The 13,531-nt window shown below is 38.6% G+C and overlaps 1 protein-coding gene across 2 annotated transcripts in view; it reads left to right on the forward strand.

The window, feature by feature from the left end:
* EXT2 (exostosin glycosyltransferase 2) overlaps nt 1-13,531 on the forward strand; it is a 94,036-nt gene that overhangs the window by 3,265 nt on the left and 77,240 nt on the right. For both annotated transcript variants that reach the window (XM_060764396.2, XM_060764404.2), the window contains exons 2-4: nt 2,368-2,933; nt 3,406-3,495; nt 10,890-11,006. In XM_060764396.2, the coding sequence (XP_060620379.2) occupies nt 2,398-2,933; nt 3,406-3,495; nt 10,890-11,006 (743 nt within the window). In that variant the 5' untranslated portion in view covers nt 2,368-2,397. The remainder of the gene's footprint in view (nt 1-2,367; nt 2,934-3,405; nt 3,496-10,889; nt 11,007-13,531) is intronic.

Here is a 13,531-nt window from a genome sequence, read left to right on the forward strand (position 1 = left end):
TTTGGTGATACAAATGGAGCTCTTTTCTTTTCTTTTTTTGAAAGCAAAAAACTCATGGTTTTAAGACAGTTGTTTTCCTTTGGTCCTAAAGAGTTCACAATTGAGTAGTCCTCTGTACAAATATGAATAAGCAATTCCATGTAATGATATCTGTACTGGCGTTTGAAATATTTTCCTTAGCTGCTCAGTAATTTGTCATAGATGGCCATCTCAGTGATAACATCAAGATATTCCATTGTGTCTTTATTTGTGTTTTGCCTTATATGCCCTTTAAATGAATTCGTCCTCCAGAATAAAGATTACTAAATAGGAACACTTTTAGAAATGGAAACTCCGAAGCCTCTGATACTTCTTACGGGATTGCTATCATTGCTCAGGTGTAACTGGGCTAGCAGAAGGTGACTTCCTATCATGCAGTCCCTCAGAAGTATGACACAGAGGATCATGGGATAACACTGAATGGGATAGGCTTTGATGCAAATGAAGAAGAGAATCTCCAGAAATCATGTCCACACATCTTTTGTGAGCTTCATGCAAAATAGTTGTTCTATGTGTAAAAGAAGAGTCTGAATTCTCAGGAGTTTCTGTTTTTTAGAAAGAGCCTTTTGAAGGCCTAAAACGTGAAATTATAGAGTAGCACGTTACGAGCCACGCACTCCTGGCTGAAAAGCTAGTTGCCCATTCCTACCTGGCAGCCTTTTTGCTTACAGTGACTTCAGCAAAGGCTGGAGCGAAAAAGAAGGGTGGATGAGTTTCTATTCTAGAGCTTCAGGGATTGTGGTTAAATGGCAGAATGCACTTTCTGTGAATAAAACATGTGCTGGCATAGATCATTTTGAGATTTGAGTGGAAATTTCTACATGTGTATGTTCTTCATTTCTAATACATGTTATCTATGTATCTATGGCAAACCTCTGTGTAAAAAGCAGGTTTCAGGGACCCCTTCTAAAGTAAATGAACTCTGACCCAAATACTCATGAGCTGGGAAAAGAGGTCTGTGTCAGACTACACAGAGAAGCCATTGAAATCCACAAGCATGTGGACAATTTCAACAGAAAGGAGGAAGCCATGAAAATGAACAAAATCTGGCTGCCAGTATTAAAAAACTCTAAAATTAGAACAGCACAACAACAGAGAGGAAACAAACAAGGACATCGAATCACCTCTCAACAAAAGATTGCTCCAGGCACTGCCAGGCAATTAAATGCTAATCAAGGTGATCAGTTGAAACTTTCACACCTAGCTCCAACAGACAAGAGTCCTTTTGTCTCACCCTGGTCATTCCACAGATATATAAACCCCTTTTTCCTAGTTCCAACAGACCTCACTACCTCTGAGGATGCTTGCCATAGATGCAGGTGAAACGTCAGGAGAAAATGCCTTTAGAACATGGCCATATAGCCCGAAAAAACCTCCAACAACCCAGGTCTGTGTCTGTTTACAAAAATGTGACACTTAATCTTCTTCACTTCACTTCATTTCTTAATTAGTCGCTCTCAACCAAGGTGCTCCGAGCGACTTACAATTTAGTCTTGCTTCCTAATGCCCACTGAATGAGGTATAGAAAACCATCAAATTCTCCCTCTTTGCATATCTAAGGAGCAGCCAATGCCTTCACCCAGCTGTATGGTCGTGTTCAGAACTAGACTTGGCTGGACTCTCAGATCTGATTGGTGATAATGGGGAGGTAGAAGAGCAACAGTTTATGTATATGCCAAATAATGCATGTGGCTCTTGGATCACACTAACACATTCAGATGCTTTATCAGTCCAGTTTGTAATCTGATCATTTATTTCACTTGCCTTTAATTTGACATAAGCAAACTATATTAATAAAAAAACTTTACTAAATTCAAACTGTGTTTCAGTAGCTTTCCTATATAGCTCAGAGGCTCTATTGCGGAATAAGAGGTCCTTTCTCAAACCATGGCTCTGCTGTGCAAGCACTATCTGTAATATACAGACAACACTAATGTATCTCACAGGAGTCCTGAAAAACTGTGAATTATTTGCAGTGGTCTAATCATTACATAAATGTGCTCTTCACAGTTTAGTTTCCACCAGGTAGCAAGGAATAAATACTTGTAAAAATCATCTATAAAACTGAGGTGAGTGACCGGTTGCTTATACCAAGACATAATTTCTGTGTGACAAACAACTGGTGTGTTGGAAATACTGATGCAAGACTTTTTGAAGCCTTTATGGCTTGAGGAATATAATATGCTTCTGTTGTTGAATAAAACAGATGTGCTAGAAAATTAAAATAAATGAGACAAGCAGTTTTTCCTTTCAAAACTGAATGTATTTTGTGCTTTAACAACAACCAGTGTTAATTCTAGTTTTTATTTTTTATATTCTCTTCGCCAGAAGCCAGTGGGAAAGTTGGCTTGTTCCATTATGTGTGCGTCAGTCAAATATAACACCCGGGGTCCAGCCCTCATCCCGAGAATGAAGACCAAACATCGCATCTATTATATTGCTCTCTTCTCCATTGTGCTACTGGGACTTATTGCCACAGGCATGTTTCAGTTCTGGCCACACTCTATAGAGTCTTCAAATGACTGGACAGTTGAAAAGCGGAGCGTTCATGATGTTCCTGTAGTCAAGATTCCTGCAGACAGTGCCATCCCTGAGCGCGGAGACCTCAGCTGCAGGATGCACACGTGTTTTGATGTTTACCGTTGTGGATTCAACCCCAAAAATAAGATCAAGGTCTATATTTACTCTCTGAAGAAGTATGTAGATGAATATGGCATGCCAGTCAGCCATACAATTTCCAGGGAATACAATGAACTATTGACTGCTATCTCTGACAGTGATTTCTACACAGATGATGTCAACCGTGCCTGCCTCTTTGTACCATCTATTGATGTGTTGAATCAGAACACTCTCCGTATCAAGGAAACAGCTCAGGCTTTGGCACAGCTCTCCCGGTACCTTCAGAAACTTTACTGTGTATACTAGAGTTAAAATAGAAAAAACAGGGTTGGGTGACTGAGAGCAAAACAAATAAACAACAAAAACAGGTAGTTAAGGATGAATTTATCACTAGCATTTGATATAGTAGAGCTGTAGATTTTAGGTTTAATATTGACCACATTGCTCTCAGCTTAGTGATGATCGTTGAGATAATTATCAGGCAAGCCACATACAAATAATTTGAGAGTGACCCTGCCTTCAACCAGGTACATACATTTTTGCAAAAAGTGAAGCTATGATGGACAAAATCATATACTAGAATGGAAATGACAAAGACTGTCTAATTTATTGTTGAATTGTTTTGTTTTCCTAATGGATGTTCTTTTAGTAGGCGGGTCTATATCCTTTTATGTTGGATAATAAACCTTGAAGTTCTGATTTCTGTTAGTACTCACACTTTTCCCTCTGATTTTCTTTCTTTCCCAGCTGGGATCGAGGGACAAATCACCTCTTGTTCAACATGTTGCCTGGAGGAGCACCTGACTACAATACAGCACTAGATGTTCCAAGGGATAGGTAGGCAACTTGTTGCTGCTGTGTCTTTAAGGCACAGGGCAGCCTACTTGGCACATGTAGCATTTGACTGCAGACTCCCTGAGAACATTTTTTGGGGGGGGGGGAGGGGAATGGATGAATTTTTCTGGGTTTTGAAGGAGCAACCCCTGAAATGTTCCAGCATGAGATGCTTGATTTGGGACCTACTGAGGTTTTTCACTCCATTTTGTAATGAGTCTATAACTTTGCATTTGTATTTATGTATCTCTGTGTGGTTTTCTAATAATTTTACTCTACATAAGCTTTAACTAGTTGGCTCTGATTTATAGGTGGTATCAAAGACCTCACTCTTTTGTAAATTTAAATATAGATTTTTTAATGTTTAATGGCACTCAGAAATAGAATTTTTATTTGGCTCTTGTCACCCTCACTACAAAACCTTGTAGAGCTACTGTTTTATATTCTTATATTTTATTTAATTGTGTTCTTATATCTTACTATGCTTTTATTTTAACTTTGATTTTGCTTTAATGGATTGTTTTGCTTTTATGTCTTGTGGGCATTTTGACCCATGTGTAAGCCACCCTGAGTCCCTTCGGGGAGATGGTGGCGGGCTATAAGAATAAAGTTGTTGATGTTATTATAGAGTGAGGGAGTTTTCCAATGCACAATTGTGAGTTTGATGAGAGAGTTCTGTTGCAGTGGCACTGTAGTGCCAGTAGATTTAAGGTGAAGAAGGTAACTCTTCTTCACCTTAATGGAAATGCTTCTAAAGTTTCCCCTGCTTGACTACATCAGTATTGCACTCCAGTGTGCATAAGATAAAATTCTTTACAGCAGTGCATCTCAGTTTATTGGATTTGGAAACTGGCAGGTTTTTTCCCAGTGTGCCAGGACTGGTTCCACATTTATACCCATTGAGTAGAGTTGTTTATTACTTTTTTGGAAGCTTGCAAAGAGCAACAGCCAATACCTCATGAACTGACTTCTGCCTGAGAATCACTGAATTTAGTAAGGGAGTATCAGCAGCATTTGCTGAATTGTCTACTTTTAAAAAAGAGAGGGATTGTGCATGCTTTGATAGGGGTAACTGAGTGGAAACTAGAAAATGCTGACTTCTTATGCATGAGAAATTTAAAAGTAAAAGAATAGATGCCCCCTTTTTAGTCCTTCGCTATAAATGTTGATTCTGTAGCAGCTTTTCTTGTAGAAAGTCTCCAAACTTGTGTAAGTCTGAGATGTGCCTCCTGTAGAGGGCAGTCAAACATTATTACTGTAGTTTTTAAATGTTTTCTTTTAAAAAAGAAAAATGAGAAATAATAATGTCTCTGTCTTCAACCATTGGAAACAAGATTTTCCTAACATATTCTTAAGCAAGGTGAGACACTGCTAATATTCTTGAATATTTCTTTGAAAATACTTGAAAAGGAGGGTACATAGAGCAAGTAAATAAATAATTAATTGGAGAGCTAGAACATGGATGTTCTATTTTTATGCTTGTTGGTTGGTAACAACATTCATAGAATCATAGAGTTTTAAGAGGCCACAAGGACCATCCAGTTTAATCCCTTACCATGCAGGAATACACAATCAAACCGTACTCCTGGCCGATGGCCATCCAACTTCTATTTAAAAACCTCCAAAAAAAGGAGACTTCTCCACCCTCCCAAGGAGCATATTCCACTGGCAAGCACCTCTCTTACTGTTGGGATTTTTTTCCCTACTATTACATGGAATCTTTTCAAATGCTATATGTGGGATTTGAAGAGTAAAGAGTCCAACAAGAAAGGGAAGGCGGAAGCCCTTATACACTGCTCCCAGTGTGAAAACAGTGGCCACCCTTCCTGTCTGGACATGTCTGCGGAGCTTATGACTATCATTAAGACCTATCCCTGGCAATGCATAGAGTGCAAGACATGTATCATATGCAACCAGCCTCACCACGAGGAAGAGATGATATTCTGCAACGCATCCACCAAGGCTATCGCTGCGGTTGCATACGCCAGACAAAGAGGCATCAGTACCTGCTCTTCAGGATTTGTGATGTCAAAGACTAAAGTAGCACCCATGGACTTTTCAGTGCCCAGAAGAGAACTCTGTGCCGCTGCCTTAGCTACTCAGTTAAGGCAAACTGTCAGAGAAGAAATAACTTAAAGAAAAAGACACTCCCAGGCACCAATGGGCTAAGGGTTTTGTTTTTTAAGATATATCCTAGCTTGGACGATAGAGTGTGCAAGGCCCAAGTTAAGGTTGTTTCCAACAAAAAGGGTGCCTTGCCCAAAAATAGTTGTTTAAAGGACTTGAACCTCTTCCTAGACTATGCGGGTCTCCTTAGGGTTGGAGGTAGACTAAAGAGAGCAAAGATTAGCTCTTGTGTTAAAATCCTGTTATTTTCGCAAGACATACAGTCTTAAAGTTATAATAGTTAAAGGTGTTTAACTTTATTTTGTTTAGATTTCCGAAAGTCCGGAAATCTAGGCCGGGAGTGTGACGGCGCGTGTGGCGCCTCATATATTTAAAACTGTTAGTTGCCGGATTTTAAACTGCCATTTTATTCCTGTCTACCTTGTATATGTATAGTTAAATTTCATTGGTTACTATAGCTGTCAATTTATTGTTGTTGTGCACCAATTGGTTTGTTTCCCCAGTTCAGTTGTTTAGGCTCCGCCCCTTCCAAGGGAGAAAGGGAAGGTTTCTCCCTCACCTTTTTTACCTCAGAAAAAGACTCATTGGATGGACGTGTCCAAAAGCTTGGCCCAAAGCCCCTGGTCAAGGCATTTTTTACTATCAGTTCTTAGGTTTATTACCCCTGAGTCTTATTCTTTATGTTCAGACCACCCTGAATAGAATTGTGAAGACCTCAGGCGCCTTCATTCCAGTTCTTTGGCACCATAGGAAGGTCTTGTCCTTCAATTTAGGCCACTGAACTGGGGTTGTGGTTTGCTCCGGCATCTATAGCCATTGAGAGAGAGGGAACAGGAAAAGCTTCTCAGCTTATTACTCCTAGGACCCTGGACTTAGAGTTTATAAAGTGGTTTTCCCTGTTGAAACATAAAGTTTGTACCTAAGAAAGAAAGCTAACTGTTAACAATAAACACCATTTCGAGTCACTTGCTGTGTTCTGGTCCTTGGGTGTTCCAGTTTCCCTAAAGGAGGGCAAGAAGCAATCCCCTGGGGAAAGAAGTCACGTCCATGCCTCTTCCTCTATAGCCCCAGGCGCGACGGCACACATGGTTCCAAGTCTAATGGTGCATTTACACTGTAGAATTAGTATCATTTGACACCTGTTTTAACTACCATTGCTCAAAGCTATGGAATTACAGGAGTTTTAATTTTGCAAATTCTCTAGCAAAGAGTTCTGGTGTGTCACTGAACCACAGCTCTAATGATTCCATAGCATTGAGCTATGGCATTTAAAGTAGTGTCAAACTACATTGTGTACTATAAATGTACCTTCAGTCTTTAGAGCAGAAAAAACCCGATTGCTCCCTTCTCAATATGGCAGCCTTATTGAAACTAGAATATTAATTCAAAACTTAAATATTTAAATTGAAATATTGAAAGTTTATATATTTATTTATTACAGTCAATGACCAGTACCTAAAATTGTTTGAATTATATTTTAAACTTGTAGTCATTAGCATGTCTTAGGGAAATTTATTCTGTGGGTTAATCACAAAGTGTCCAGATAGATGTTTCCTTTTTTGGAGATTAACTGACTGCCAGTTTTAGTGGATGATATTGAAATCCATTATTGTGAGAGGTCATTAATGTGAAGTAATTAATAGTTTGATAAATCCTTGTCCTATTTGTTGTACATTATTTATTGAATTACCCTGATCATAAGAATTTGACAGATTGTTGAATGTTAAACAGCAACATCAGTAAAGTCAGTACAAAAAAACCACTGAGCCTGGTATGGTTATAAAATCAAACATTGGTTAGTGAAGGGTCAGTGTAAACTGTTTGGTACTCACTGGTGCTAATGTTGTTCTAAACAAACAATATTAGTTATCTGTCTTTGTAAGAAGCTGCATTTTTACAAAACATTTATGGAAGTGTTCACTTAAAACCTTGCTAGTGTAGGGTTTACTCTTAATCACACTGCTTTGAACTGATGTCAGTGTGTGGTGATAAATATCAGTATCAGAGGTTCAAGTGTAAAACAGCAGCCATTGGACTGAAATATCTTTGTGTAGGGGAAGATTAGTAATGTCTGATCTTTTGTTGTTGTGTGCATTTAAGTCATTTCTGACTTCTGACAACCTAAGGCCCGTCGCAAACTAGGTTCCTGCTGGAGGAAAATTGCTAGCATGTCCCTGACGTCACGAGACTCCGCCTCTCGCCCCGCCCCTTTCTCCGCCCCTTTCTCTTTGCGAGCGTGGTTTTTCCTGTGCTAGGGCAGCATTGCCCGCATTTTCTCTCAGTTGGCAGAATTCAACTGAGAGAAAATGCGGGCAATGCTGCCCTAGCAAAGAAAAAACCACGCTCGCAAAGAGAAAGGGGCGGAGAAAGGGGCGGGGAGAGAGGCGCAGGCTCATGACGTCAGGGACTTGCTAGCAAGGGTTTCTCCAGCAGGAACCTAGTTTGCGACGGGCCTTAAGGTGAACCTTTCTTGGCAAGATTTGTTCAGAAGGGGCTTGATTTTGCCTTTCCCGGAGGCTTGAAAATGTGACTTGCCCAACATCACCCAGTGGGCTTCCATGTCTGGTCTCCAGAGTCCTAAGCTAATGCTCCTACTATGCTGTCCATCTGACAATTACCTTTTAAAAACTCAATAATGTAGTTTTAAGGACAAAATGTTTATTTTATATGAATTGTTTCATATAAATTTGGATTTATATTTGTTAAGCTGTTCAGAATACAATGTAAAAAAACTTGTGTGCTTTGAAGCAGCAGCTTTTTGCTGATGATGTCAGCAAAATGAAATGGCATCTTTTCTTGGACATGATTTGGGCATAAAGTGAGAAACATTAAAATTGATGTGAAAAAGAAGCTGACAAAATACTAATACATTTGTCATGTTTCAGTAACATTGAAAGGCTTGCTTGCTTTCAGAGGCCTAAGAGTTAACCTATAGAAATGAAAATCCAAGCTGAGGTTCTTAACTGGGTGTTTTCTCCCTGTGGCTTACTTAGGTAGATGCACACCTGTTTCCTCAAGGTTAATGAAGTGTTGTTATGTTGCTTACGAGATGTAAATTAAAACAACCTGGTTACTAGTTTTTAATTAGGAAGGAGAATCAAGGTTTAAAAGTGCAGGAGAACTAGCATGTAAGCTAAATCTGTATTTTTACTTCTTTTCCCACACCTCTGAAATTTGGAATGTGAGACTTGAAGGGTAACAGCAGCATTCTGTTATGTTACACTATACGTCACTGAAAATAAATGGGAAGTTATACAAGATAATCACTTTTGGTTTTAGGACCAAAAATTCATCCAACACTTCCGTCATCTGGTACCCAAGCAGATTATTGTGCTGAGGAAGTACAGATGTCTTAGGCTGGTATATTCAGACTCGTTTCCCCTTTTCTAATAAAAGTTTTGAAATGTCAGTTTGCTATAGCACCTTTCACCTGTAATTCTTAAAGGATTCTGCAGGCTACATGAAGTACTCATTGTTTTTCTATTTCAAAATTAAGCATCTGCGTTTAACTTTCTGTGCTGAAAATTAGCAGAAAGTATTCTACTTTCATTCAAAGCACATGTTTAATTTTTTTTGATTAATAAAAATGGTATGTAGATGAAGGAAGCATTGTGTGAGGACTTCACTAATGATCATGTGAAAGGAAATATAACTCTATCCGAACTCACCTGAGCACAGAAATAATTAGTTTGAGGAGTTAGCTCACAGCCAGTTCAGCAGTAAGCAAATTCAGTGAAGAGCCATACACCATGACTGACTTTACACATTGCTTATAATGAAAATTTCCCATATGTAACAGAATTAAAATCTAACGGAATGCCAAAAGTTTGCCATTTGTATGTTGTGCTCTGCCCTGAGTCCCCTTTGGGGTGAGAAGGGTGGAATATAAATGTTTCAAATAAATAAAGAAATAAATGCAAGCCGTACAGTTGCTAAATGTATTTGGTGTGGTGTCACAATTCTCAGGGGCAGGGGCATGAAAACGTCAGAAAAGGGAAGGTCAGCAAAGATTGCTATCTCCTCCTTTCCACTACCAGAATTTGCTTACTGGATGAAAAAGCTTTTTGTAAACTTGAGGTGTGGTTGTCTCCACAAAAGCCAGGTCCTGGATCCATCCCAAAATACGTTTAAGAACTTCTTAATATATATCTTTATGAAGGAATGGGTTGTGTTCAGTTCTTGTCACTAAATACCTAAATCTGCAAATCTTTCTGCATTGTGAAGTTATAGGGTATTGCAAGAAGATGGATTCAATTTAAAATTGCTATATTTCTGCAGCCACAAACAAGCCAGGAATCCTCAATGGTCTTAGAATCATAGAATCGTGGAGTTGGAAAAGACCATATGGGCCATCCAGTCCAACCCCCTGCCAAGAAACAGGAAAATCGCATTCAAAGCACCCCTGACAGATGGCCATCCAGCCTCTGTTTAAAAGCCTCCAAAGAAGGAGCCTCCACCACACTCCAGAGCAGAGAGTTTCACAGTCAGGAAGTTCTTCCTAATGTTCAGATGGAATCTCCTTTCTTGTAGTTTGAAGCCATTGTTCCGCATCTTAGTCTCTAGGGCAGCAGAAAACAAGCTTGCTCCCTCCTCCCTATGACTTCCTGTCATATATTTATACATGGCTATCATGTCTCCATCTGTATTTGTATTCATTTGCTGCTAAAAGAATCCAGACTTAGGCTGAGCAGTGAGGTGGGAAAATTTGCTGAGTACCTTAAATTATAGGACATTTTAAAAAAATGGTCCCAATTTGAAATTGCTATATCTCTGTGATCACAATCCACCCATGAATGAAATTCTTACCACTTGGAAGTGTGGGCCATAAAGTGATTACCACTGATGCCTCTCCCAGCTCAGTAACAGCCCCTGGCCTCAGTCATCCGCAAGATAGCAACCCTGCCACCCAAGTCCTAATGAGATATTTTCCACTTGCAGAGTTATTTTTAGATGTGTTTCTCTGGTTCAAAATGGTTAGTAAAACTTGATATCTAACTGTAACTTTTGTGTAATTGTAACACGTTGCCGTCATGAAATACACTGCTTTGAAATTGGGCCCATCATTTTGAAACATACTGTATTAATATAAACCTTTCTATTTCTGAATCAGAGTGGATCAAAGATAGATGGAGAAATCTTTACAACTATCTGGATATTCTAGTTGGATGCCTTAGATCTGTTATATTATTTTTTTTATTCTGCCTCATTCTATCTAAATGTGTTCCTCGGAAAAAATGTGGTTTTAACAGATTTTTTTTTAAAATATTCAGAGCTCTGTTGGCAGGAGGTGGCTTTTCTACGTGGACCTACCGGCAAGGATATGATGTCAGTATTCCCGTTTATAGTCCACTGTCTGCAGAGGTGCAGTTGCCAAATAAAGGACCGGGGTAAGCAGACAATGAGTGGAATGATGCAATATAACTGTTTTTACTAGTAATGATTTAGAAGACATATCTGTTTCGACAGGACTTTGATCTTTGATATTGCTGTTTTTAAATTGTTTTAAATTGTTTTTAAATTGTGTTAGATTTTAGCCTGTTCTTATAAGCCGCTCCGAGCCCCAAGGGAGTGGCGGCATATAAGTTTGAATAATAAATAAATAAATAAATAAATATCAGACATCAGTCAGTAAGACCCTAAACAAACAGAAATAGATAAAATTCTGCTAATAGCAGTGATCTCCTAATTGTTAAGAACTGGACAGCTGGAATATGGCTGCATATAACATTTTGGCAAGTTGTTTCTGGATCATCTGCTTATGAAAATTTGTGTCAGATCCTGTCTAGTGCATCTCGTTTACTTCATTACCTCATCACTGACAGTTTCAAACTTCCAAATATGTATAAGAAATAAGAATGTCTGGTTTTCCCAGTCTTTTTGACTTCTAGACCCTTTAGAGGAAAAGTCAACTTAATATTTGACAGAATGGTATTGGTCAGGATATGGTATCATATAGACATGGAAAACATCTTGAAAATTTCTTGGGACAAGAGGAGAGCATTCTAGTTTAATGAGAGTCGGGTTTTTTTTAGTATCTCTATGATGATGAAAAATCCTTTCAGCGTCTGATACATTTTAAGTATGACTATACAGTCTTATAACAGCCTTCTCATTTTCATTCTTTGAGTAGCATTTTCTGTACATAAATAATATATTGTAAACATGTATAATGTGTTGAGAAGTTGTGAGATTGCACCTTTTAATCCTGTTTCCCTCATTGCAGAACTTTTTCTCACATTCTGTTTGCACTTTACTATGGGTGTCTCATTTGGGCCATGCTTTGCATATAGCCATGTGTGCCTGAATGCCTCACTGAATTCTGGACCCTAGTTCCATAACTGAATGATGTGCACATGATTGAAATTTTGGCATGATCATTTCCCCATCCCAGATGTCCACATTACTCCATAGGATCAGAACCATGCATAACTATATTATGTATTTAGTGGAATTGAAGACATAGCTCAGCAGCCCCTTTAACATGACATATCTTATTGTGTTGTCCTTTTGCAAAACGTATCAGAGTACTGGCTAAGGTTCAATGTGCAAAATCTCAATAGTGATGTTTTCCCATTATTATTATTTTTTTTTTGTCCAGGTAAAAACAAAAGGGCTTTGTAACTAGAAGGCGTGCCTGCTTATGTATGTGTGAACAGTCCAAGTCTATGTTTTGAGTGTTTTGTGTTAGTTTTGTGTCTAATTGCCCTATATTGATTTGTATGGCTAGGGGATAAATGTATTGATGCTTACATCGCTGTAAACTACAGAAACCTTCACAGTGTGATCCAGGTATAATTACCACAATGAACAGCAAGCTGTGGATGAGATGCCATAGATGGAGAGTGCCATCTGCTTCTCTGTTGTTTCTTCACCAGACTTAATATGGCCTGCAACTCATCCCCAAATATTAACAGTCCAAAGGCTTCTTGAGCGACTCAATGTATTATGTCTACAAAGTGGCCAGCAGCCTCACCCAGGACAGAGACAGCCTAGATCTCAAAGCAGATAATTTAGTTACTTCTAATGGTGATGGAAATCTTATTGCCTGGTTTTTCCTAACTTTATTCTTAGTTCTCCCATGGCCAAGGATAGGTATGGTCTTTACTTGCACCAACCCTTCCACCAGACTACCTTAAATAGCAGCATAAGGAAACATTTGAATTAACTGCAGGCCCTTTTCTGCAATGCTTTTTTTTCCTTAATGAAACATAGCATCTTTTCCAGAAGAAAAAAACAGTGAGCTTCAAAAACTAGTATTTTGCTTCTTCTGGTTGGCTTAATAGAGGTATCACCATCCTTTGTATTTTATGCTTTGTAGTATTTTGCTGCATGGCCACCAAGAATACTCCTTAAGATAATGTAAGATCAGGCATTTGTCTGTTTTAGATTTACCTGTTCTGTGTCGTGATCCAGCATAAACAACAACATTACTTAATAGAACTTTAGGGACTAAATCCCGTTTCAGTTCTTCCTAGAGTAGATCAATTGAAATAATTTCAATTTAAGTTAGTTATCACTATCAACTTGTTTTTATTTCCATGGGTCTGTTCTAGATAGGACTAACATTGGATTTCGCTTTTTGTTCTGGAAGTTAAATGTGAGGGAGAAAATATTGAAAATTCCACTGTGCCTGCACTTGTGCATTACAGCTGTTTGCCTTTGCATTAGAAATTCATCTCTTTTTACAAATTTGCAGCCAGGCATGACAGATTTTTCTCCCCTTTAAGAATGGCTTCAATCACATGCCACTTAGCTCAGACCATTGGCATTTCTAGCACTTACCTACAGCTGTGCTGATGCATGTTTTAACTGTTATTCGTTTTGGAGATCTGCAGTGAGTCTAATTTTATTTTTATTATAAATATATGGAATCATAAAACCAGGATTGCTAATACTAAGTTGGTGAACAGAG

This window comes from Anolis sagrei, chromosome 1 (genome assembly GCF_037176765.1).
Source record: "Anolis sagrei isolate rAnoSag1 chromosome 1, rAnoSag1.mat, whole genome shotgun sequence".
NCBI classification, from domain to species: Eukaryota; Metazoa; Chordata; class Lepidosauria; order Squamata; family Dactyloidae; genus Anolis; species Anolis sagrei.